The 27,095-nt window shown below is 41.9% G+C and overlaps 1 protein-coding gene across 3 annotated transcripts in view; it reads right to left on the bottom strand.

Annotated features, from left to right (window-relative positions):
• DGKG (diacylglycerol kinase gamma) overlaps positions 1 to 27,095 on the bottom strand; it is a 172,756-nt gene that overhangs the window by 5,574 nt on the left and 140,087 nt on the right. For 2 of the 3 annotated variants that reach the window (XR_005530140.1, XR_005530141.1), the window contains 3 exons: positions 20,351 to 20,471; positions 17,783 to 17,843; positions 6,725 to 7,561 (listed from right to left, as the gene is read on the bottom strand). Coding sequence is in view for 1 of the 3 variants with exons in the window: in XM_039241717.1 (XP_039097648.1) it covers positions 7,463 to 7,561; positions 17,783 to 17,843; positions 20,351 to 20,471 (281 nt within the window). In the remaining 2 variants the exon portion in view is untranslated. Of the gene's footprint in view, positions 1 to 6,403; positions 7,562 to 17,782; positions 17,844 to 20,350; positions 20,472 to 27,095 lie in introns of those variants that run through there. The other variant, XM_039241717.1, reaches the window with a different exon arrangement.

Below are 27,095 nucleotides of genomic sequence, written 5' to 3'. Positions count from 1 at the left end.
CCTCACCTCGTAGTTCTTGCTAATGTTCCATTTTTAAAAACAATTTTTTTGGAAAGGAAAAAGTTCAACATTTGTTTTTGCATCATTCTAGAAGCAGTCTTTTTACTCCAAAATATGATTCATCCAACAGATTTTTAAAAGGACATTTTGGATCTCTGTTCCACCTTTAGGTATTGGTTGCTAAATTCTGATGTTTGACTACCTGACCTCATTTCACTTGCTCCTGATCTTTAATATGGTCTCTGTGTATCTTTTAAGATGATCTTTCATATTATGTGAACACCCTGATCTGGTGAGTTCTTTACCAGCTGTTCATTGTTGGCTGTCTGCTGTCTGAGTAAAGTCCTAGGACACGGCCCAGCTGGCACGTTGGAGCTAGGACCTAAGAAGAAGGGAGGGTGAGGTGTGCATGCACCTTCTGCAGCCTAGGTCTGCTCTTTCTCAATGGGCCTCTATGGCCGGCCAAGCGAGTGCTGTTTCCCACTCCAGCTTTGTGGACTCAGATTTCCAGTTTGAGAAGGAAGTCCATTGAGTTGTGCACAAGGGATCAGTTTGGGGTAGTAAATCCCTGCCACTACGCTTGAAGCTCAGAGGAATCAGCAATGGCACTGAGGCACAAACATGGCTTTGAAGGCAGATAGTGACAGATCTGAATCCTGGATCTGCTGCTATGAGATCTGCTCTGTTTCCTTGTTTGTCAAGCAGAGAACTGTATACCACCCACTTCATTAGAGTTCCTGTGAAGTTTAACAGTGGTCATAAAAGTAATAGGCTTTGGACTACACAATAAATGATACTTATTTAATAACAGTTTCATTAATGCCTGGACATGTCCCACATATTACCATTAACTCAACTTTAAGCTTTTTTTTTTTTTTAAAGGATTTGTCAGTCCTTTCTCTCATTTTTGAACTATAGTGCTCAGCTTCCTTGCCCGAATATCTGCTAAAAAATCCAGTTCTCTATATCTTTTCATCTCCTGAATCTGTACCTTATTATGCTGATCTCTTACTGTGTTGTAACTCCACTTCTGTGCTGCCTTTTTATTCTTTGTCCATTCTGACCTGATGGCTAAGAAGTAGATTGCAAATATCTCTGTCTTTCTGTCCAAGTTGAATTTTATATTTTCTGAATCATGAAACTGCCCTCCATGTGACCTAGAAAGCCCTTTGATGATCCATATTTAGCTGTGTCCATCATTCAACAGATGTCTGGGTAGTTAGAGGCCCCCATGAGCTCCCTCTACATCCTGTGGTTTCAAGTTCCTGAGTTGTTAGTTAAAAAGCTTTCATCGCCTCTACCGCCCTCCCCCTTCCCCTACCCATTCCAGGATACAGGGACAGATACCCACTTTAGCTATTCATTCATTTAACAAATATTTATTCATTACCTATTACATGCTTGATACCAGGTTATATGTTCCCTTCTTTGCTTCCAAACTGCATTTTCCTAATTTGACCAATTTACAGTTGTCTTCATGTTTTTTGATTATTTCTAGAATCTGCATTAAACATCATGCAATAGCATGGTCTCTCCTAGCTACAGGTTTCCTGACCCTTGGGAGACTTGAAGGCTTAACTGCAAACTCTGCGGCCTTGCTATAATGCACCTGCCATTGTATCCACAGATTTCAGGATAACGTAGGTTTATCATGAGCTCCATCGAAGGCAGCTTCGCTAGCAGATGAGGCTACAGGGCTCGGCTTGCCATTCTACACCATGGACATGAAGAATAAAGTGATATCCAGGGTAGGTACCCAGCAAGTTAAGCAGCTAATTTCCAAAAACCCTTGGTTTTCCGTATCCCTGGTTTCCTACAGAGATCTCCTTGGGGAAAGACGCCTGTCTGCTTTTTGAGCTCTCTGGATCTTCCCATTAGATAGCTTCTCTTGGCATCTGAAAGGCAGCTTGCCATTCTGTTCTCCTGTGGAATACAGATGGCCCAGCCCACGCCTATCATTAATGAGGATCACATGCAGAGCCTTCTTGCTGGAGGCTCCCTTCAACAACCCTAGCCCTTCTTCCCCATGTAGGCCAGTCACCATTGACCATGGCATTTATGTCTGAGAAGGCAGCTTGCTGCTGCCCCACTCACAGTGTTGGGTAGAAAATCTATTAAGTATCCCTGGGAAATGAGTCCCATTCACCTAGAATCTGAAACACTGAAGATTAAGTTTTGGCTGTCAATTTGATTGCAAAGTTGAGGTTTGGGGTTCCAGCCGTCCACAGAGGCTGTTGAGCTTGAATGTGAACAAGCACTGAGAGTTCTTCAGTAGGAACATGATTAGATGCTATACAGAGGTGGACCTGATAGATCAATTTGCCAGTGCTATGTAATCTCACCCAGAATGATAGTAGGATGGGAAACAGATAAGAATGGTAAAAGCACTACAGTATAGTAGAAAAAGCATGCATTTTGGTGAGACAGATCCATGTCAAGTCTTAAGCTGTTACCACTTACTATCTGTTTGACCTTGGACAAGGTGGTTTACCTTTCTATGCACTAATTCCTCTGTGAAGTAAGTACAATGCCCATATTATAGGCTGTTCTGAAGATTAGATGGGACAGCACATGGAGGTCTTGACATGATGCTTCGTATCCAGTAAGTAATAAATGGGAATTCCCTTTCCTGTTTCCATTTCCTGTTTTCTCTCTATAGTAGAAAGTTGAAAGATATACTGCAGCATGATGGGACATCAAGGTGAACTACAAACAATGGCTCCATGTTAAATTCTATACAATTATGCTCTGTTGTTTATCCAAAACTTGATTGCTATTTGAGATGTGGGATAGTTTTTGTTTTCCTTGTTATTGCAAGTCAGATGCAGGTCTGAAATTTGTGACTAGAAGAGTTCCATACTGCTAATATGGACCCCAACAGAAAAGCACAATCTCTTTTGATCTGAACACTGAACCCCATTCCTTTAACACTCCAACCTCCTGAGAAGAGATAACCACCACCAGCTATCCTCAAGGATGTCAATGATTCTGGTCAATTTTGCCATGCATTAAGTGTGGTCTAACTGAAATCTCCTGAAGAGTCATTTTAATTCTTTTAGAAAACAAGGGACACTGAGATATGCTGTTGAAAAGGAAGTAATAGATATTGATTTAACATTGATGCTTACAAAAACAGTTCCACTAGTTTTTTGGACAAGGTAGATCAATCACTGCTAGTTCCCCATCCCATAAGAGCAGGTACCTGTTCATGTCCCCAGAAAAAAAGCCCTTTACATATTAGGCCAGTTCCAAGAGCAGTCATTCAATTGAATAAAAATCAACCTCTCTATAAGTGGATTGTTTAGACCTGATTCTGTTCTCTGGAACTACACAAATGAAATCTGATCCCTAGAAGCTATCATGATTCTCCCAATCCCTTCCCCACCCATGGGACAGAGTCCAGATCCTTGATTCTTGCTTGAAGACATGTAGAGGGGAACAATCACCCAGCAGAGACTAAAGACTGTCTTAAGAATGGAGACTCCTTCTCCTAGAGAAGTACTTTTTAGAATATTATTGCTGAGGATGGTTACTTGCATGTTCCTATCTCCACTGAGGACAGAAAAAAGAAATGGTGGGCATAAGGCAGTGTTTCTAATCTACTGATGTTGACAGACAAATAAAGGACTCTATGGTTCTTCATGGAGAGTTCTTAGAGTTGGGCCTCTTTCTATCTCTCCTAGAAAGGGAGGTAGTACTTGATCACAGAACTCTGTTTTCAAGGAGCATTTTATGACCACTAGCATTTTGTGAAACACATCTTAGGAAATTATGGTCTCAGATATGATGTGGGGACTTAGACATTTGAAATGACTTCCTGATTATTGTTAGGTCCTGGAACTGGTGGCCAGGGAACACTATGAAGTTTCCTTCCTTGGAGGGTTGATAGACTCTTCCTCCCTTCCTTCTTCCTCTCTCCTTTTGATATTAGCATTGGGCATCCACTTGCCTGGGAGTGTTGAGATGTAGGCCTGGGACATAGGGAATCTGGAAGTCTAGATCCTTCCCATCCCCATGATTCTATTTTTATGGATCCAATTGTGGTGTGTTCCACGGAAGGTACAGCCTAGCTGGGACAGGAGGTAACTGAGGGTTTTGGCCAAGAGGAGAGGGGGCTAGAGATGGGAAAAGTTGATGCAATTATTTTTGTCAGAAATTGGAACCAAAGCAGCAGGAGAGAGTAAGTTTTAAGACTCTCTGGCAAAGTAACTTCCTAATCTGTCACTGAGTATGTGTAAAAAAGTGATTAGTGGGTCTCTATATTTATCATGATTACTCACAAATATGTAATTTGCATAATATATACAGCACATTAAGTACTATGTCACCTTATATAATGTGCATATGTATAATGTATATGCATGTTATGTAACGCCAGTCTGGAGGCTCTTCCAGATTCTGCCAAGTATTTCCTAATTTATTTGGCAATTTTAACATATCTTTTCCATCTGTGGAAAGAACTATCTTGAGAGGAGCTGGTCTCTGACCTGAAATATAATCATTCTACTAAGTCTATCTCCATTCTCAACTCACTGGAGGAAATCCACAAAGACCAAACCATAATGAGATGCAACTCTTGGCTCAACAGTCCAGGGACGATACAATGTATTGAAGATTTTCTCTTTCATTATTTTTATTGCTGGTGGGGTAGAACTGTGGGGGCAGGTGAGAACATGTCTGTGGCATGGTCACATTCAGAATAAGATGAAGACTAAGGGACTGGATTTTGCCCTGATTGCCTAACTGTGATTTTGAGAAGTCACTGAACCATCGTTAAGCTTCATTTTCCTCATTACTAAGATTGGGATGGCAATACCTTCTTTGTCAGCCTTTGAGGTTGCTGGGAGGGCCACTAAGATGAGGTACTCCACAGGAAAAAAGCATGGTCACAGTAGTTAAGGAATGAGTTGCAACAGCACATTAGACAACAATACTAGACTTACCAAATAGGAAGTGCAATTCCACTGATGTATTATACTCTGTGGTTCTAAGGAGGCCTTGGGACATGTCTCTCAAGCAACACTGCAAGTCTTATGCACTAGGCTAGAGCAGGCCAGGGCCACTCTGACTTGTGAATCACTGAGACACAGTTTCACCTGTTGATAGTGCCATGTGTCAACAGCCTCAATCTTGGGGGATCAGGGATGAAACACATGCAAAAATGTCCATAAAATGTCTCAGAATTAGTGACCCTAAAACCTGCCTTTGTTTCAAAATCAAGTAGCTTCCAAGATAGTACCTGTTGTTATTCCGGAGCTTGTTAGTCCATCCCATCACCAAGGATCCCATCATTCAAGACATTCTTCAGACGGCCTGCTTTTCCCCTCACCCACTGCTTTGCACTGTGAGGTCCAGCAGGACGGTCCTAGATGACTGCTTCCTTCACAGTTAGGGTCAGTGTGTACACACAATCTTAATTTCCCTTCCTTGTGCAAAGCTCCTGACCCAGTGCAAGATTAGAGAGAGCTCAGTGGAGCAATGCCCATGTTTCCTCTTAAGAAATCCCAGGGGGGATGGAGGTCCAGTGGAGTGAAGGCGTCAAGGCAAATGTTTCTGTCTAGAATGAAGCTCTACACAGACTTGCCCTCAGGAAAGGAAGGTGATGCTGGCACCAGCTGCAGGAAGCCCACTGGGCTCTACCAAGACCCCTCTGGGTACCGGCTGGGAGCACCCTGCAGAAGGCGCCTCAGTCCAACTTGTGAGTCTCCACTGAGGTCATCTCTGCAGCCAGAGGTGTTTCCAGATTAAGAGGCCATGATGACTGTGATGAGTTGACATGAGGAGGGTTTAATTTGATGATCTGTCTAGTGCCTTCAACCCAGACCAACTTCTTACCAGTTCAGGCCAGAGAGATCTCTGGGAAGCATCACGGGGCCCCCATTTTCTTGTGTGGGCCTGTCCTGTCCACACATGGGCTACACATTCATTCTTCCTTGGCAACCTGGATTCGAACGGACCATCATATCTCAGTGACCAGAAATGACCCTATTCTAAGACATGTGGGTTCTTTTCTCTAATAAATATCCTATTAGTGGCACTTATTCTCAAACCACATTAGCTAAGATACCATGGACAAGTCTCTTAACTTTTCGGAGACTCGGTGTCTTTATCTGACAAATGGGAGAGTAAATTCTGCCCAGCATATCTTTCATGGTTGTTTTGAGAATCCAGAATAGGAATTCTCAGTCTCTTTATGATAAGAAGCTACTTTCACTTCCCTTAAATCTCATGATCACCATGGAGAAATGTGTCTTGACCATGAAATGGAGGAATGGGGGAGTGAAAACTTTCTTTTTCCTTCCCACTTTTCTGTTTCTATTCTACATATTTTTTTTCAATCAGGAGAAGTCCATCAGTAAATAAATATTTATATATATAAATATATATGCTACATATATGTACACACACATTAGACCACCAGAAGGGCCTTCAGGTCACACTCTGGGATTGGTAGGTGCAAAGAGGCAGATGGGAGCCACCTGACGGTGTATCTCCTGTCTTCTCAGCAAAGGGCCCTTCCTTCTCATCTTCTCTGCCTTCAGGAATAGTCTGCCACCAGGGCTTGGAACTCAAACAGGAAACACGCTTTGGCTTGAAAAAGAAAGAAGCTGGGGGTGGTTTTTTTCTTCCCTTTTTACACAATATTATGACACCAATTTGAAAAATAAATCCCAGTTTCTCTGCTTTCCCTCCCAGGTGTTCACAGAACTAGGAAAATAAATACCACATCTAAGGTGTGCTGTGCAGGCAGCTCTGGGGGCTCTTGGAGCCGTCTCCAAACAAACACGCAGCCACCAGGAGAAGGCTCTGGGAAAATAACAAGTGCCCACTGACAGCATGGAGAACCAAGAATGGAAACACAGCTTTCCACAGGCTTTCTGCCTCCTCAGCAAGTTCAGGCAGAAGTTGCTGCTTGAAGGACAACTAAGAAACCAACGTGCACTTGCTGAGCCCTGCCAAGGGTTATGCTCTGAGAGTTGGAGGCTGTTTGTCTCTGTACAGAGGGACCTTTGTGTAAGTTCTCTGGAATGGGAGCTCTTTCCCTTGGCCACATCCGATCTCACCATAGGCAGGAAACCTGCAGCCTGCTTCTTGGGAGTGTCCATGAGGGACCTTGCAGGACCGGTGAGAAGAAAGGGGGATTTCTCCTTCAGTGTCAGAAAGTCCCACTCAGGCCTTCTGGGAATGTGGCGTTTGCTGCAAAAGCCAACTACACCCTGGTGGGCCCTGGGTCCATTCAAAATTTTCTGGGGTTACTGGCTCTGCTGGGGTGTGTCCATTGTTGAAGTAGAGAGAGTATATGGAAAGATGAAGATTTCTTCATGAAGGTGGCTTTGCTTCCACTGGTTAGAGTTGAGTGTGCATGTGTGTGCGTGTGTGTGTTCATGTGTGTGTGTGTGTGTGTGTGTGTGTTACAGTTTCTTATTTTCTCTCTTGGTTTAACTGGCATTTGGCACGTTGTTTAGTCTTTTGAACGGCTCTTCCTCCTCAGTGAAAAGAAGCTGCTCTTCTGGGGAGGCCCCATCATCATAGGCGCTTGATTCTTGTGAGTAATTTTAATCTAAAAGCAAAGAGGCATAAATGAATTAGTGGCATGCGAATCCCAGTAGCCTATGAGAGAGTGAGTCGCAGAGGGAGGAAGGGAGGCCAGCTTCGGGTTGGAAGGATCTCCATGCAAAAGGACGATTGTCCTTGAACGGCTTCAAAATTGGCAACTGGACCCTCACTGGGCCTGGAGTTTGGCACTGCTGGAAGTGAGGGGCGGAAACACTGGGGAGAGACAGGTGTGAGCTTCCCACGTGGTGATCAGCTCGCACCTGTCTTGTGTCCTTGCTATTCATAGACTCTCAAAATGTCACAGCCGGAGTAGACCTCATGGACCATCTCATTCAACCCCGCTGCAGGAGAGACAAAGGAATGGAGGCCTGAGGCTCCGCTGAGCCTTGGATTAGCCTGAGGTCACACAGAGAGGGCAGAACAACGAAGAGCCCAGTTCTTCGGATTCCTAGCTTCCTCTGCTCCTGTCCATTCCGGTCCAGGCACTGCAGAGATGTGAACCAGTAACTCATAGTCAGCCTAGAGGCTTCATTCTGACATCTGACCCAACCAACATCATGTGGAAAGTTTCAAGTGAATCTCTTAGGTGTTTCCTCTTTTCTTAGCTTTCCAGGAAAAAAACCAACTTTCATTTTAAAAGCTTTTTTTGTTTCCTTTTTAAAATTTTAGGTTTCTTTTTTTTTTTTTTCCCCTCCTGCAAACTTTAAGTTAGTGGGAAGTGAAAGACAGACACTGGTGAATTCTCATTTTTGCCTTTCTTCCCAACCTTATCCTCAGGGCATGGCTTCAGAACGTTAAACCCCTATTTGAATGTGGCCTGATGACACTGCACATTACTAATCGGCATTATCAGTCCATCAGAATTTATCAAGTGTGACACATGTCCAGGGTAGGAAGACGATGTGGGAGCAAGAGGCACTTAGGATTTAAAGATCTGGGTTTGGGTCCCAGATCTCCTGCTTCTTTCTTTGCTGTGAGATTCTGGACAAATCATTTAACCTTCAAAGCTATGCTTCAAAGCTATGAGGGTAATAACATTTGTCCTATTTTCCTCGCAAAGTTGCTGTGAAGATCAAACGGGGGACTGTCAACAAAATCCCACTGTAAGCTGTCAAACGGATGTAATGCTTAAGTAATTGTTATCTTGCACTGGAGGTGAAGGAGAAAGCGGTATGTCAAGAGAAGCAATCTAGGAGCTCATTCTCGTGGCTTCTACATTATTGGAACTGACAGTATGACCACAGAGAACCACAGAAGAATTCTTGCAGAGAGAGACCCATCAACAAGTTTAAATTAATGTAGGACAGACCAAGTGGTGTCAAAAGGAAGTTAGGTAAGGAATGAGAAGAGTCTGAAGGGAGCAACTGAGGAGGAATTTTAAGATTTGAAAGGAAGAGAAGGAAAATGGATCGGTGCAAAGAGAAAGGGAAGATACTGGATGAATGCATGATCTGGTTGAGTGAGGGCAAAGGATGAGAAAGGAGGTCAGCAACACAGGCGGGGCAGTTAGTCTAGGGCTTTAAAGGGGAGGGGGCAGAGGCCGGGTGTAATGTGAGGTAACGGGGAACCATGATAACTTTTAAGCTGGAGAATAACGTGAGGAAGAAAAGAGTTTCAGGGAAAGTATTCCACAGCTGTCGTCAGGGCAAGTTAGAGAGGGGGAGACTCTGGCTAAAAGGTACTACTGCAAGCCAGGTTTAAATTTATAAGTCCCCAGGATATGGAAAGACAAGGCTGAAACCAAAAGACAATGTGGATAATTAGCATAACCTGGGTGACAGAAGCTGAAAAACAACCCTGGTCTTCACCACCCAGAAGCTCCGGAACAGGAGGGTACCTTTGTGTTTTGTGGCAGTTCCCAGAGGAGCAGACCAAGAATACATCAAGTACCATTTTGTGCTATGGACTTTGTTATGGGTATTACGTTTATCTCAGAATTCATGGAAGTGAGGCACAGATGAGGGGCTCTCACAGAACTTGTCTGTGGCATGTAATTTAGCACCAGTGGATCATGGTGACTTGTGGGCGCATTCCCTTGTGTTGCGGGAAGCCTCTTCTCATTCCTGAACCCCGGAGCCCCCTGTGGGGAAGAACTCTATCACCGTGGTACTCCTTGGACCAGGGCACTGCCCTGGGAAGCACAGCACATGCCATGGAAGTAGTGATGGATGAGCACCAGGAGAGAATGTCCTGGCAGTGGAGACGGCTATGTTTGGGGCAGACAGTGACAGCTGATGCGCTGCCTACATTTCCTGCTGATAGAGCCTATATTTTTTTTAGATAATGGAAGACCCTTACTTCTCCTTTTTCTTTCTCTAGCTGAGCAATTTATTTGCTGGTTAGCACCTCCAGGGCGAAGAGGAGGAAGTGAAACTCAGATCCCTCCCATCTGGTTTTTCAGCAGTTTTGACAAAGGTCTCGATGGGGTAGATCATCAACATGGATATCCTGGGTAACATGGGATTTTGATGTGGTTTGTGGAGTCTAGTGCCATAAGTAACTGAGAATTCACTGTATGTACGCATCGAAGGCAAGAAGTAGGAGAACATATTCTCATTTTGAGTCAAAGAGATGTCAGTCTTTTATCCCCTTTTCCCCCATTTAGGAGAAGCTAGTGAGTTCACTTGTTCAAAGCTCATTGTAGGTAGTTGGATGTGGCAAAGCTTGCCTTTTCAACCCATGATAGAAAGACGGCATCCCATATCGCTGTAGTTAGAACCCAATTTTCTCTGCTAATTGGGCTGGTCAGGCAATTAACTTAAGTCTTCATGATTTTCTTAAAGACCTTTCATGAGATTTACAACATCTGACAAGCACTAAGAACAGCAACCCTATTTTCTTAGTTCTCTGCTCTATTAGGGAGAAAACTGATACAGTAGGCACTTGTGATAGCTCAAAGTTCACAAAACCACTGTAGTTTGTAATTTCCCCTTTAAAAGGGAGTAAATCTAAAATTTTACTAGTGCCAGGTATTGACTTTGTTCTGGGGGCCATTTCCCACAAACCAACACATTTTTATTACTTTAAGAGAAGCAATAAACTGAGGGAATCCTTCCTGAAGGTTGCCCCTCAGGGCAGATGGTTCAGATGATGTCCCACAAAATGGCCATTAACTGTTAAGTATGGACTCATCCCAAATCATTTGGGAAACACTCCTGCCTAAAGGGAGCCTAGGAGAGATGGCGGGGGGGCTTGCACAATCTTTCAGGTCTTAGCTGTTAATGGTTCTCTAAGTTCTTAGGATGCCCAGCTTCACTAGAATGTTTCCTGCCATCAGAGGCTTCCAGATATAGCTGGATAAAACTAGGTTTTGCTAGTGGTGGAGGAAAATCTGAGATTTATTAATAAGTCAGGAAATTTGACTAGATTATTGGTTCTCCAAGTGGGGTCCCTACACCAGCAGCATCAGCATCTCCTAGGAACTTGCCAGAAATGCGAATTCTCAGGTATCCAGACTTACTGTATCAGAAACCCAGCCATCTGTATTTTAAATGCCTTCTAGGTTATTTGGTTGCACATTCAAGTTTGGGAATCACTGGACTAGATAACTAGAATCCCTTCCCACTTTGAGATCCAACCCGTGGGGGAATATTCTTAACTTAAAGGCTCAAATTATGCTGTCTAACTGTGACGGTAAAGAATGAGAGGTCGTCTTACAGCACTGCAAGCATAAGGCAAGTTTTCTTAATAATACATATTTTATATACAGATTTCACACATTTATATGTATAAACAGGGGTGCCTGGGTGGCTCAGTCGGTTAAGCGGCCGACTTCGGCTCAGGTCATGATCTCATGGTTCGTGGGTTTGAGACCCACGTTGGGCTCTGTGCTGACAGCTAGCCCAGAGCCTGGAGCCTGCTTCTGATTCTGTGCCTCCCTCTCTCTCTGACCCTCCCCTGCTCACGCTGCCTCTCTCTCTCTCAGAAATAAATAAAAACATTTAAAAAAATTATATGTATAAACAAACATGTTCATTTTGGAGAATTCAGGAAATATGGAAAATTTAAAAATCACGTAGAAGACATTGCTGTTAATTTTTTGGTGTATTTTTTTCAGTTTGTTTGTATGCTTTTATGTTTTTAACAAATTGAAATCAGTTTCTTAATCTGTTTTCATTTATCATTATTTTACAAGCATTTCTGATGTCATTAAATATTCATTAAATATGGTTTTCAGTGGCTGAAAATAATTCTATTAGATGAATCTCAGTTTTATTTAATGCTATCCTTAAGTGTTGGGCTTCTCCCCCAATTCTTCTTTTTTTCTTTCTTTTTTTTTTTTTTTACTGATAACCTATATTTTACTCAAAACAAATTACTAAAAGAATAATTGGGAAAAAAAAAAAAGGGTCAAAGGAAATGAACTGGACCAAATGCTTTCCAGAATGCTTTGAGGTTTATACTCTTATCTTGCTCCTTGAGCGTGCTGGTCACACCACATCTCTACAGCAATGAATATTATCTTAAAAAGAAAAACAAATTGTGCTCCTTTGACAAGTGAAACATTGCATGGGTTTCTATTTCAAGGTGAAATTCTTTCCTCTTTTTTTCTTAATTTGTGATACTAAATATTATTTCATGGCTTTGTTAGCCCATGGGATTATGTCTGTGAGCTGTCTGTTCACTATTGCATTGTTAGCATTTTCTCCTGGTTTCTAAGAGCTCTTTAGACAGTATGGAAATTCACCTGCTCTCTGAGATAGCCTTTTAAGAAAGATCTTATCCTTATCCTTATCCTTAGCCTTTAACATTTCTACATGAAGGGGTGCCTGGGTAGCTTAGTTGGTTGAGCGTTCGACTCTTGATTTCAGCTCAGGTCACGATCCCAGGGTCATGGGATCGAGCCCTGTGTGGGGCTCTGCACCGAGTATGGAACCTCCTTGAGATTCTCTCTCTCTTTGTCCCTCTCCCTCACTGCATGCTCTCTCTCTCTCTAAAATAAAAATTAATAAAATTTCTACATTGATTCTTGACTTATAGAATTTTAAATTTGTTAATAGTCAAATGTGTCACTTTTGCCTTAGAAAATCTATGCTCACAATGTGATTAAAGTCATCTGTGTCCCCCATAGGTAGTCATAGTTTTTAATTGGAGTTTTTCTGTTTTTGTTTTTGGAGTATAGTTTGAGGTGAGAGGTTTCAGTATACAATGACATTTTCCCAAACAAGCAATTTCTTGGATACCATTATGTTACACAGTCCATTCCTTTCCAATTAATTAATGATCTTCCTTTCTTCTTTTTTTAATAGATTTTATGTGTACTGGGGTTTCTTAGGGCTCTTTGGCACTACTGATTATCTATCTAATACCATGCCAATTATTGTGGCTCTGTAACTATTTTAATACCTTGTGAGAAGTCCTTCCTTATAGCTCTTTCATAAAACACCTTAGCAATTGCATTGTTTGGTCAAGTTAAAAAAATAATTGCACTAGGATCTTGTTTGGGATCCCTGTTGAGAAACATGGGATGCTTTTAAATTCAGGTATATATTTTTTATATTAATTAAGTTTTAGTAGTATTCATCTCTTTTTCACAATTTAATATTTTGTTTTTGGTTGTTGCTATTATGATATTTTAATTTTTTCTATCCTATTCTTGTGATTAGTTATTGCTGGAATATATAAAAGTTATTAACTTTTTGTCTATCTTTCCTTATAGCTTCATTGAAATAATTTAATCTTTGGGGTTCTCTGTTGATTCTATTACCTTTCTATGTTATCTGCATGTTATCATGTTCATATTATCATATGAATAATCATATTATCTGCAAATAATGACAGTTTTGACTCTTTTCTGAATAGATACATTTCTTTTCTGTGTCATTTATATTGTGTTGACAAATACTTCCAAACAATATTAGCACACATGTCTTGTCCAGGATTTTAATGAGAATTCTCTAGTGTCTTGCTATTAAGTAAAATGTTCATTATTGGTTTAAGATAAATATTTCTTATTACTTTGAGGGATTATTTTTCTGGTTTTAGTCTCCTAATGGTTTTCTTTAAAAATCAAAATTTTGGGGCACCTGGGTGGCTCAGTCAGTTGGGCGTCCAACTTTAGCTAAGGTCACAAACTCGCAGTCAGTGAGTTTGAGCCCCTGTGAGTTTGAGCACCATGTCAGCTGTGCTGACAGCTCAGAGCCTGGAGCCTGCTTCAGATTCTGTGTCTCCCTCTCTCTCTGCCCCTCCCATGCTTGTGCTCTGTCCTTCTCTCTCTCAAAAATAAATAAACATTTAAAAAAAACTAAAAAAATAAATAAAAGTCAAAACTTTTGTTCAGTTTTTGTATCTGTCCTAATTTCCTAAAATGGACTAGGTGACTTTCTATCTTGTTTATACTACGGAACAGTTTATACGAATATTTATTTCCTAATAGTATGGAAGAACTCACTAGTAAGAGTTTTACTCTTAATGTTTTAAGGTCATTTTTTAAAAAATGTTTTATTTATTTCTAAGAGAGAGAGAGAGAGAGAGAGAGAGACAGCATGAGCAGGGGAGGTTCAGAGAGAGAGGGGAGTCACAGACTCTGAAACAGGCTCCAGGCTCTGAGCTGGCAGTCAGCACAGAGCCCGACGCGAGCCTTGAACCCACGAACCGCGAGATCATGACCTAAGCGAAAGTCGGACGCTTAACCGACTAAGCCACTCAGGCGCCCCTGTTTTAAGGTCATTTTGGATGTGATTCTTCAAAGACACTTTCTCTTTCATTAGTGGTTACCTAGAGTTTTCATGAGATGTTCATGGTTATGAGAAAAAAGATGATTATCTATTAAATATGTTATATTATGTCTTATAATTAAAAGAAACCATCACATCTCTATTTATATTTTATATACTTTTATATTTTAATATCTCTGATCTCTTTCTTTTTTAAAATCAGGTTTTCAAATATTTGATATGTTTAAATAAACTAGTTCTCAATTTTCCTGCTTTTTAAATATGTAATTTCTACTTTTGTCTTTATTATTTTCTTCCTTCTGCTTCTCCTCACTTTGTTTTACTCTTGTTCTTCTAATATTGTAATTATTCATTACATGTCTTTCCTTTTTAAATGATTGAAGTCTATGACACTTCGAATTTACTTCTAAATATAGTTCAGGCTACATTCTATAACTTTTGGATAGAATCTTCTGATTTTTATTATTTTTGAAACAGACTATAATGGTGGTTTTTGTTTCCTTTTGAATCCATTATTCTTTAGGAGAATTAAAAAAAGTGACTTGATTTTGCTTGCTTATTAATAATTAGTTTGCTTCTATTACTAATTTCTGGTTTTGTTGCCTTGTGGTCAAATAAAATAAGTTTTATGATTTTTCCTTCTGGATTTTACAGATATTTTTCTTTGTGAACTAGTTTATGATCTATTTTAGTAAATATTCTCTGGATCCTATGGGGAGGGGAATGAGATATTTACTTTGTTTATATTTCATCCAAAAGTTGTGACATTTGTTTATTTTTGCTTCTTGACCTCGAAGGTCAAGCAGAAACAAATATTTTAAAGACTCAATAGTTGTCTCTCTGTCAACTTCTTATTTATCTATTTTTCTCAGTATGTATTTTTTTTTCTGTTTTTCACAGTATATATTTTGATTCTGTTTCTATATACCCTAAAATCTTATGACTATTACATCTCAGAAATGAGTGTTACCTCTTATCAAATAAAACGTGACTTCTTTATTCCATTCATGCTTTTGGCATGTTGGAAGGTTAGTTTGCCTAAAATTAATATACAAGTAAAACCTTGGTTTGCGAGCATAATCTGTTCTGGAAACATGCTTATAATCCAAAACACTCGTATATCAAAGTGGCTCAGTTGTGATTGTGTGATATTCAGTGTCTTGTACCACTTCTATTGCAAGACATCGCTTGTTTATCAAGTTAATTTTTTTTTATTAAAAAATTTTTTTAAAATGTTTTATTTATTTCTGAGAGAGAGAGAGAGACAGCGTGAACAGGGGAGGGTCAGAGAGAGGGAGACACAGAATCTGAAACAGGCTCCAGGTTCTGAGCTGTCAGCACAGAGCCCAAGAACCCACGAACCATGTTATCATGACGCCTAACCGACTGAGCCACCCAGGCGCCCCTATCAAGTTAATTTTTATTAGAAATGTTGGCTCATCTTGCAGAATATTCACAGAGCAAGTTAATAACAATCTTAGGTTTTACTGTAATTAATAATATCATTTCTTACTTATATTTTCTCTATGCTTGATAAAGGATAAAGTCAGAAAATATATATGTCCTTTTTATTTTATTTTATTTTATCTTATTTTATTTTGAGAAAGAGAGTGTGAGTGGGTGAGAAGCGCAGATGGAGAAGGAGAGGAAGATAGAGAATCTTAAGCTGGCTCCATGCTCAGTGTGGAGTCCAATGTGGGGCTTGATCCCATGACCTAGGGATCTTGACCTGAGCAGAAATCAGGAGTTGAATGCTCAACTGATTGAGCACCCAGGTGCCCCTGGAATCCTTATAATACAAAAAAGGGACCCCAGTAGTGTGCAGACACAGAGAAACAGCCATGTGAGGACACAGTGAGATGGCGGCTGTCTGCAAGTAAGGAAGGAAAGCCACACCAGAAAGCAACCCGGCCAGGACCCAGGCCTTAGACTTCCAGCTCCAGAACCCTGAGACAATACATGTCTGTCACTGAAGCTGCCAGTCTGTGGTATTTTGTGACGGCAGCCTGAGCAGATGGATACATTTTTACACGTGCATGTCCATGGGTCTGTATACCTTAAGACCATTGGGCAACAATGTTTTTCACAGTGAGTTGAAATGTCTGAAGCGTGGCATGGAGAGGGTGGGGGCTGGGACAAGGGAAGCATTTGGCTATTTCAAAAACAAGTCCTTGCAGTGAGAGAAATGGCTGTCCAGTTTTCAGATATTGCTGAGTGAGGTGGGAGGGGGTTTGATTTCTTCCAGCCTTTTTTTAGAAGACAAGAGGAGTTTGGATAGATTTTTCTCAATTTAGCTCCATCAAAATTATAAGTAGTAGAAATTTCCTCCATCCTTTCTAATTCTAACAAAGTGGCAAGCTATTATTAGTTTTTGCTGTAGTGTGTTTTCATCTTTTTCTTAGTCTTCATAGAAGCCAGAAGACTGAGGTAAGGTTTTGCAGAAAGATTTCTCCTTTTGATACCCTTTTATAGAAGTTGCCATCTCTAGAGTCTGTCTCCAGGGGCTAGTTTTATAATCTGTAGAAGTCACATGGAAGACAGAGTGATGGAAACACATCTACAATTCAGGCCTGGTATAAATCTCATGCAAACCCTTTCTCTAGTAGAAGAAAACTAGATGTTTTGAGGGCTCAGAATAGCAGGTTTTTGAGATGTCTGAATATTCCACAAGTGAGGGAGCTTAGAAATACTGCTTTTGTCTCTTGAGGTTGGCTCATTCACAGTAGTATTGAAGGTGATATTAATGTCATATCCCAGTAAACGCCCTGGCCCTGAACACTAGGACAGTGCTTTCCCTTTACCATGGAGTTTATAGCTGGGTTTTTAGCTAAGAAGGAAGGATGCGTGGACCCTGTGGTGGTGCTACATGAACGGAGGGCTAATGGAGGTATGGTAAGTCAGGGAATGAGGATGGTCCTTTTATTTTATTTGCTCATTTGTTCAGCCCTTTACTCACTGTTCAATGAATATTATCGTGTGGCTGTTACGAACCAGGTGCAGTGCTAGGTGCTGAGTGAGAACCCGCTGTCTCTGCTTGAGTGGGGTTTTCGGGCAGATGCACCGGTAGCTCAGTGTGTACACTGCGGGAATCTTCTCCAGGGCCTCCAGTGGTCACAGTGGCTGGGCGGAAGTTCCAGGGCAAGGGTGCAGATTTGGCTTCTACACAAGAAACCCTTTGTAACAGTTATACTCGTTCATCAGCAAAGCAGGTCTCCTTTTGGGGTGGCAAGGCAAGTTCTCTGTCATTGCAGTGACACAGGAGGAGACACTTAAGGATACAGTAGGTGAAGTCTTAGAATTCACCAGCTATAAGCGTGAGCTCTTTGGAGAAAGGCCTTTGTCTCATTGTTTAGTAACTGTTTTGGATGTTCAATAAAGGCTTAGCAGGTACATGAATGGATAGATGAATAAAGGAGAAGACAGGCTCTACCAAGTGATCTCTCAAAGCCCCTGCAACTCTGAAGAGTGAGTGATTTCATACTGTCAGTGCCCCAAAGGGGCCCAAGATAAGACTTCTCACCCTTAGTCTAAAGATTGGCAGAACTCACTATGCAAGGTGGCTGCATCCAGGGCTCTCCATCCACTTGCATTGGCAGCAGCTTGTTTGTCCTGGAAAACCGAGAATTGAGAGAACACAGTGAGTTTGACTCTTCCGGAGGTGAAGAATTACGGTGGTCCCCACAAGGGAAACAGATGTGGGAAGACCTTATCTGCCCACCTAGGAGTGGTTCTCTAAGACTCTGCTGGAGGGCTGGTTAAAAACAGATTTCTGGGTCCACTTCAGGAATTCCGACTAGGCATGTCTGGGGTCATGCTCAGGGGCCTGCATTTTAATAAGCATCGTGGGCGATTCTGTTGCTTTGGTGCTCAGATCCTAGTTTGAGAAACACTGTCGTGGGTGAGTAGTGACGTCCACAGGAGTCTGGGAAACAGTGGCCAACAAGTATGGCGGCACCACTGCTGAGCAGACCCTCAGTCAACAACCAGCCGGAGGGCCTGCAGACTGTGCCAGAAACTCCACAGCAAAATGGGAAAGGTTATGAAATGGGAAAGGGCCTGGTTTCTATGTTGAGTGAGAAGTTGCATCACAACAATGAGGTAACGTCTCCAACCTATACAAGGTACAGCTCAGGTCTGAGTGTGTCTTGCTTTGCCCCTGCTCCTAACTATCCTCTCTCATATGTCTTGAACGGCAGCACGCTCTGTGCTTGCATGGACTAGGAACCTGGCTTAGCTGGGAAATGGGGTCATCAGGAATACTGTCCCCATGGATAGGAGAAGAGAAGAGAAGACAGTGCTGCTTTCTTGCTTGGGGCAAGGCTTCTCTGGCATATGGATTCTTAGAAGGAAGGAGATGGGGTCTTTTGACTTCCTTCTGTAGAGGAGTTATTGATTTGTACTACCTCACCTTGAGGAGGAAAGGCAAGTCCTTTCAGAAGCCTCTGGTCTGGACGAGCATGCAGCAGTTGCTACCCACTAGCCAGGAAGCTCTCACTTGGGTTTGGCATCTGCTCTGTTTTTGAAATTACAAAATGAGGGACACGGGCTATGTTTTGATACAGACGATTCTCTCACTAATCCTGAGAATACTTAATAAAAGAAATAATAAACCTAATAATACAACAAGCCATGAGAGGAGTGAGTGGCATTTTGGTTCTTGGGGCTGAGGAGGATGTCTGGGAAATGCCCAGGAGGTTGGAGATCCTGGCTCACGCCCTCCACTCCATCTAGAAATAGGTCTACTGAATATGAAGAAAAGGTCTTCCTCTTATACATGGCTTTTTTGATTCCTCTGGAACTAAGATGTTACATTTGTTGTGGCCTATGTCAGTTATGGCTTAGATGTGCAAACAGACTGGACCTACTCAGTGCTGGGGTCATGGAGGGTGGACAGGGAAGGAAGTATGGGGATTAATGTGGAAAACAGGCCCCCAGCACAGCAAAAGCTCAGAGATAAAACAAAGCTTTGGAGAGTAATAGAAAAGACATAAGAGATGCAGGGAGGGACTAAAGAAAAGAGTTTAGAGCTTAGGGGTGTCAGGGAGCCAGCTCTGGGGGTCTTTCTGAGGGATGCAGAGAGCAGCATTTCCCTAAAAGTATGTTCAGGACACTAGCCCAAGAGGTTTTGGGAGAAAAGGGGTCTGTGGTCCACTAACTTTGGGAAACCTGCATACCGTATCCTCTCCAGGAGATCCCTAAGGGCCAGTAAAAGATTTGAACTGTAGAAACTGGGTGGGGAAAAAGAAGGGAATGAAGACTTCTGAAATAATCAGGTGGAGAAGAATCTGATGAGTTTTACTGATTAAACAGAAGTAGCTGAAACCAGAGGATCCCCTCTCTTAGACTCCATTTTTTCCGGGAGCCTGCAGTGACTGACCTGTGGGTCCCATACCCTGCAGAAGCATAGCCCTCTTAGGCAATTAGGATAGATTTGCTGATGTGGATGGTTTGGCTCTACAAAGGCATATAGGAAATAGTATTTCTTTTTTTTTTTTTTTTAAATGTTTTATTTATTTCTAGGAGAGAGAGAGAGAGACAGCGTGAGCAGGGGAGGGTCAGAGAGAGAGGGAGTCACAGACTGAAACAGGCTCCAGGCTCTGAGCTGGCAGTCAGCACAGAGCCCGACGCGGGGCTCGAACCCACGAACCGCGAGATCATGACCCGAGTGAAAGTCGGATGCTTAACCAACTACGCCACCCGGGCGCCCCAGGAAATAGTATTTCTAAGATCACTATCCAAGAAAGAACAGGCAGAGAACCTGGTTTTTGTCACAGTGTGCCCTCTGTAGATGTATCTCGCATCTTAATTTGTAAAGGTAAGAAAGGCAAGGAGTTGGACCTCGGATTCTCTGGGTCTCATAAGCTTCCATTACTGTTGAGAGAATTTCATCAATTCGTTATAAGAGAATGGCCAACTGGTCATGGTGGACCTTTTAGTTGGATGGTTGCATTGTACCTAGTTTGGGAAATGGTCTTTACAGACATTTTTATAAATGTTATCAAGCTTCTGTACCTCACTCTCCCTGCATTGAAATCCAAAGTTGGCTTCCTAGTCGTTGTAGGAATACTGAGGGTGGTGGGAAGACGTGGAGGCTGCTGGGGAATGAGGGAGCATACCTGATGGTGACAGAGGAGCACTGGGCCAGCCTCCTGCCTGCACTCTTCAGACCAGTGTAGATCTGCCCCATCTCCATGGCTCCCTCCAGCCCCACCACTTCGAGGAGCTGGTCACTGAGGTCTGCAGAGTGAGAGAAGCAGAAGCAGGGCATACATATCTCTCTGTTCCTCAGGATGGCTTTGGTCAGAATGTCTGCTCCCTAGATGACCAACCCACATCTGTCAATACCCCTTCCTCTCCCACTAGACAGCGTTTTCATAGTCATTCCAAATAGGGAATTTCCCCAAAGGTCAATAAATGCACCTTTTCATGAACAGAAACCCAGTTCTAGTGAAAAAAGGTTTTGATTCAGAATATTAATATGCATCCAAGGAATAGGCTGGCATTTCAGGAAGCCTCTTCAAATGGAGAGTAATATAAATGATGAAACAGCGATTGCCGAAATGATTTTCAACCCCTCATTGCAGCTAAAGACACACTGGTTTGGGATGAGGATAGGAAGGAATGTTGATGAAAGTCCTTGTCCATAACTGGTTCAAGTTTCTTTTCTCTGAATGTCTAAATAACATCATGACTGATGATTAATTAACCTCAAATCTGGCCTGTGGTAAGCCAGTGGTGAGCCAACCTTCTTGGACATCCTTGGGGAAATCAGTGACCTCCTTCAGGACACCAGGTGCCAAAGCTAAGCCAAGGAAAAGAATATTTCACCTAACCCAAATTATTCTGAGTCCACAGTAGAAAAAGCAGGACAGTAAGTATGTGTCTCAGGCTCAGAGTCACATAGGACTGGTGGCCTTCCACAGCGGCAGTTCCTCCTCATCCAGCACCTGGAAGAGGTCCTTTATTCAGGGTTCCTGAGGCTTGGGCAGTGCCCACCCAATTTCTTGTAAAAGCAATAGCAGGATCAAGGTCTGACATTGTGAACAAGGCTCACTTTTACAACACAACTTTTAGGTATTTAAAACAGAAGCAAAATAAAAAGGCAGATTGTTTAAAAGCTTCCATTCTTTTCCCTACCAGGGCAAAGGAACTTTTCTTATAGATTGTAGCTAATTACCAATATCCTACTAATATCCACAAACTAGAAAGTCAACACGTTTATTTATTTAATAGATGGCTTTTGTCTAAGGTCCCTCCTGGTACTGGTAATAGTGTTTGCTAAGATTGCCAAGGACATTTTGGGTTTGTCTATACTTTTTTGTTTAGAAGGTATTGTTTAAAAACATTCCCTTGATGGACGTTTTCTAATGAAGACAGTTAAGCAAACCACTGAGCTGACCACAAATGTGTCAACATTGCTACAGTCTAACGTCCTGATTATCATTGATGGACATTAGCTGCCAACAGATACACAAACGGTGTTCATCTTTCTATTACAGGCACATAAGCTTTCCCCTCTGCTTCAATCCACACTCCCATTCTCTGCTATTCCTTTTTTCATATCTGTGAAGAGATACTATCTCCTTAAACTCTCCATCTCATGTGGGCTTGGGACAAGAAGCCATGAAAGGGCAGTGTTTGTTTAGGAGATCGCTGCAGGCTCTCTTAAGGAGTTTGGATCCAATAAACACCAAGTATCTAAACCTCTAGCCATGTAATTAGTTCCCTCTTTACCAAAGGGTATTAAATAACTAGTGGATAGTCTTATAGCTTACTGTGTCATTTCAACACAGTGTCTGCAAAATCAGCATGGGTTGTGAATTTGAGAGGGGAGAGGGGAGAGGGAGGAGGAGCAGGAGGAAAGAGAGAAACAGAGGAGTGTGTCTAGGGGTGAGGAGGGTGGGGGAGTTATACTGGGGTAAGAGAAAAAAGAAGGAAAACTTTTCAGAGGTTTCTCTAGTGGCAGAAAGACAGATGTCTTGTAAAATGTTGCTCTTTGTACCAGGCTTCGGTATCTGACAGTGCTGTTATAGTTCAATGTTTTCCCTCCTTGAAACATTCCCTGGTAACAAAATGTTCTAAGAAGCAGGGGACTTAATAGACTCAAGTGTTTCAGCTTTTACAATGTCTTGGTCTTTTAACAAATTTTCCTGTTGAATGGCTTTAAGTTGTTATCACTTCCCACACATTACCTTGCAGCTATCACTTCCCACACATTACCTTGCTTCCTGGCTCTAGAAGAGAAGTAATGAAGGCTGATCTCATCCACATGGTGGGTGGGTGGGGGGCAGAGGCTTACACACATGTGAGACGGAGGAGATAAATGCAGGGTAAGGGGCTAGGATCTTGGTATACCCTTTGCCATTCTGATTTTGAATTTGTACTCTGAATCTTCCCTGGCATAAAGAGGCTAGGATGACTCCTGTCTACTACTGAAGGAAGACTTGATTGCTCTTCTATTTCTCCACCATTGCCTGGCTGATCTTTCTTTCAACTTCCTACAATGCCTACTAGGAAGTTCTGAGATAAAGAAATCTATTTAACGTTGTTTCCCAAACTTATGGGACCATGAGGCTCTTCTTTTGTGTGATATCTATAAACAGTCCCTGGTAGTTTTCTTTGGAACACATTTTGGGATATTTTGGCATCGCTTAATTCCCTTTACTTCCTTTAGCACAGAGATGCTTATGCACAAATTAAATCTGGAGTTAAAATGAAACAGAATAGAGTGTAAGTCAACATCCAAGCACATAGAACAATTAATGTTCAGAACTTAGAATCCAGGATCAGGACATCTGGTATACCAGGTGTCTGTTTTACCTGATACCCATGATTCAGAGTGTGGTTTTGGCAATTCACATCATCTCCATGTTGTCCTTACGCTTTTAACTCATTAGTATTTAAGATGAAAAGTCCATGCACCTTAGTAAAACAGGAATTCATTCATTCATTCATTCATTCATTCACTCACTCATAAGCTACTGAGTAGCAGCTTAAGTGCCAGACAAAAACCAGGAATACAAAATGTTCTACTCTTAAAGGACTCTTGGCTAAGAGGGAGAAAATGTGTTAGGTGTAGAAAATGTTGGAATTGAACTACAGGGAGAGGGAGGCCCGAGTAACCTATTCTGCCTGGGCTAAGTGGGGGAGGAAGGTGTCACAGATATTTAAGGCATGTCTTGAAGGATGAATGCCAGGCAATTTGCTGGGTTGAGAAGGAGAAGAAGCAAAGATAGTCCAGGGACAGAGATGATCATATGTAGGGTTGGACGGTCACAGAATGCAGAAAGAAATTAATTTAGTAATAAATCCATTCGGCAATTTCATTGAAAAATATAAAATATATATTTCTACCTAAAGAGAACTACTGCCCAGATAGATATCTATATCTATGCCTATGCCTATGCCTATGCCTATGCCTATGTCTATTATCTATCTATCTATCTATCTATCTATCTATCTATCTATCTATCATCTATCTATCTATCATCTATCTATAGATATTGACAAAACTGTAAGAAGAGGATCACTGGACTGAGCACAAGTTTGTTGTAACCACAGAGCGAGGCCTTTCAGCTCCGCTCTTCATAACCAAGCCTTGTGCTTGGATGCAGGGAACACTTAATTTACACTCTCTGAGAAGGAAAAAAAAGATGGAGAATGGGAAAATGGAAAAAGGAGAATGTGGAAGCAAAGGAAGAATGGCAAGGACAACAATAGCAGTTCCAATCTGGCCCACTTGACTCAGCCTCCAGTTTGTGATTTTATAAATGCAAATCTGCTCATGTCATCCCCATACCAAAAATCCTTCAGTGGCACCAATCATAACACCAAGTGCTGGCAAGAGAAGATGAAATGTGCATTCTTTCACACCTATGATGAAAGTGTAAATTGGAAAAAACTTTTCAGAAAGAAATTTGACAATAAGAGTCTATAATTTTCATACTGTTGATTCATTACATTCTTTTTTGGTATTGATCACAAGAAATCACTGACAGAATCTAAGCTCATACAAATATGAACACTGTGGCATCATTTATAATAGTGAAACCTCACCCATCACCATTTCCATCTCTATGAGAATAGTTAAAGTATATGGTATCCATGATGATAGACTTATGCCTCCATTAAGATATTTACAAAATCCCAAAAACATTATCTATGCATATAATGTTAAATGTAAAGGTGACAAACGTATTTATGCACAGGCTGCTTTCAGTTATATAAGAATGTGCATAGGAGAAAAGGACAAATTCCCCTAAAATCTTAACAGTGGTGAGTTATGAATAATTAGATTAAAGGTCATTGTTATTTTCTACATGCTGCTTTTCTACATTTTTCATATTTTCTCTAAGGATGTATTAATGTTATAATTCAAAACTCATTTAAAAAAACATATCAACTGACTGCTCTTCATACTTGTAACTGTGATGTAAAGTCCCAGGCTTGATGCCCCAGGCCTATCCCCATCTGGCAAGAGGTTGCGCCTACAGTTTTATTTCCTGACGCCGTGGGCTAGTACGTGCTCCAGACATACAACATCAACATGTAGTTCTCCAGGTAAGCCCTCCTGTTTCCCTCCTTTGTGCCCCTATGCATGCTGTACCCCTGCCTGAAATGCCCTCTTCCACTTTCACTCGTTCATCAAAACTCAGCTCAAGTGTCATCAACTTCAAGAAGCCTCCCTCCCCTCCCGTGCCTGAAGTTTGGTTTAGATCCTTCTCTTCAAATTTTCCCAGGTAGATGTGGTCAAAGAAAGAACAAGGGGGTTAATGTATTGGCAGTGGGTAAGAGATGGTTGTAATACTCACTGTAGCACAGGATCTAGTTTGAACAGGGAAAGAGACGAAGGGCTAGAAGAAAAGGGAGAAAGGGGGTGAGAGGTATGAGGAATTCTAGAGACAGAAGAAGAAGGAGGGTTGGAAAGAGGTGCTCTGAGCTGTGCTGCTAGTAGATGATAGTCCCTCCTGTGGCCCCAGTGCTGGGAGCTGAAGAAGACGGGCATTAGTATCAAGACGAAGGGAGGCGAGGTCAATGGTTCCCATACTTTGCTGTGTGTTAACATTACCTGGCAAGTTTTTACAAATAATGACGACCTGATTGCATCTATGGCAATTAAATCAGAATGTGTGGGCCTGGGAGGCAGGCATCAGTGTTTGTTTTTAAAGATTCCCAGGTGATTCCAAAAGGCAACACAGTTTGGGAATCGCTGGGCTAGGTTGTTGGGTGGTTCTCAAAGTGTGGTCTTGTAGCAGCAGAAGCATCGGTGTCACCCAGGAACTTGTTAGAGATGTGAATCCTCAGGCTCCACCCCAGACCTACTGAATCAGAAACTCTGGGGATTAGGCCCAGTGGGTCTGTGTTCTAACAAGCCCTCTGGAAGATTCTGAGGCATGCTCAAGATTGAGAACCTGAGCCTCAGGCAATAAAACTGCCCGAAATATATGCAGGAATTAGAGTGAAAAAGAATATAAACATGTTACTTCCTGACTACTTTGATCTAGAGCTTTTTTCACTTGAAAATTAAGAGTTAGGAATAATAATACTGACCTCAAGTGTGGTTATGAGATTAAATGGCAGAGTTGAATGTTAAAGTGCTTGGCACTTTAGAGTGGGCACTAAAATCTATTAGTTTCACTTTCCCTTTTTGCCAGATTCAGCCTGACAGCTCCCAATCCTCTGTTTATCTACCCTCTTAGAGCTGTGTATAAGTGTCTCCAAACCCTAACATTCAGGCTAAAACATTTAAAAAATCTTCAATGGTCCTCCGAGTTTCACACCTCACACAGAGACCGCAAATCCAGGCAAACTTTAGATTAAGCGGGTGACCCGCTCGGTCCATTCTTCCCGCCAATGTCTTCCCTCACTCTGCTCCTTTTCCTACTTCTTTGATCTCAACGGCCCCATTTTGCTTTTCTTTCCGTGCTCCTGCCCACTGTTGGGAGGAGAGGTTGGAGCTCAATATTGGCGGGTAAAGCCAGGAGAGCATTCATAGTTAAGGGGCATATTTAATCTGTCCACTCCCTTCTTCAGACCCTTCAGTGGCTCTGGAAGCCCAAGAGACAGCATCTTGGCTCCTTAGTCTGGTGTGCAAGGCCATTTGTTAGTTTGGCCCTGTTCCCTGCACAGGTGTCTCTCTTTGCCTGGAGAACTCTTGTTTACCCTCCGGGGATACCCCAGGCACCATGCTTCTTCCTTCTCCTGTGCTCAGACAGTGGATCTCACACAACGACAACTGTTTCTGAACATATCACTCTCCCAACTCCACTGAGAGTTGAAAGCCAGGATGTTTTCCTGTTTTGTTGATCTTTGTAACCCTAGCAACTGGCCCAGCCCCTGGCATATATAGAAGGTTTGAATAGACTGAATAAGATACATGCTTTAGTGCCAAAGACCTTGACAGTTTGACCTGAAAGAGGAAAAAGACAGTGATTAATAATAATAACTACCTGCCTCGATTGAACTGGGTAATAGGCTTTCCATGAATTAATTTATTTTATCTGCATATAACAGGTAATGCTGACACAGTCTGGTTTTTGCCCCTCTCTTTCTTTCTCTCTCTCTTTTAAATGCTTATTTGTTTTGAGAGAGAGAGAGAGAGAGAATGAATTGGGGAAGGACTGACGGAGAGAGAGAATCCCAAGTAGGCGCCATGCATGCTTGGTGCAGAGCCTGACTCAGGGCTCAATCTGACTGTGAGATCATGACCTGAGCTGAAATCAAGAATAGGACGCTTAATTGACTGAGCCAGCCAAGCGCTTCTCCCTTCTCTCTCTTGATGCATCATTTTTATGATCATTCTCATTTTGGCTGCTGGTTCACATTAATGAAAATTCAGTGGTTTAAAATGCAAGGCAAGCT

The sequence above is a fragment of the Hyaena hyaena genome, unplaced genomic scaffold, assembly GCF_003009895.1.
Source record: "Hyaena hyaena isolate Hyena2069 unplaced genomic scaffold, ASM300989v1 scaffold_199, whole genome shotgun sequence".
Classification (NCBI taxonomy): domain Eukaryota; kingdom Metazoa; phylum Chordata; class Mammalia; order Carnivora; family Hyaenidae; genus Hyaena; species Hyaena hyaena.
Note: the sequence above shows the minus strand (reverse complement) of the source record. Positions and strands in the feature narration are given on the sequence as shown.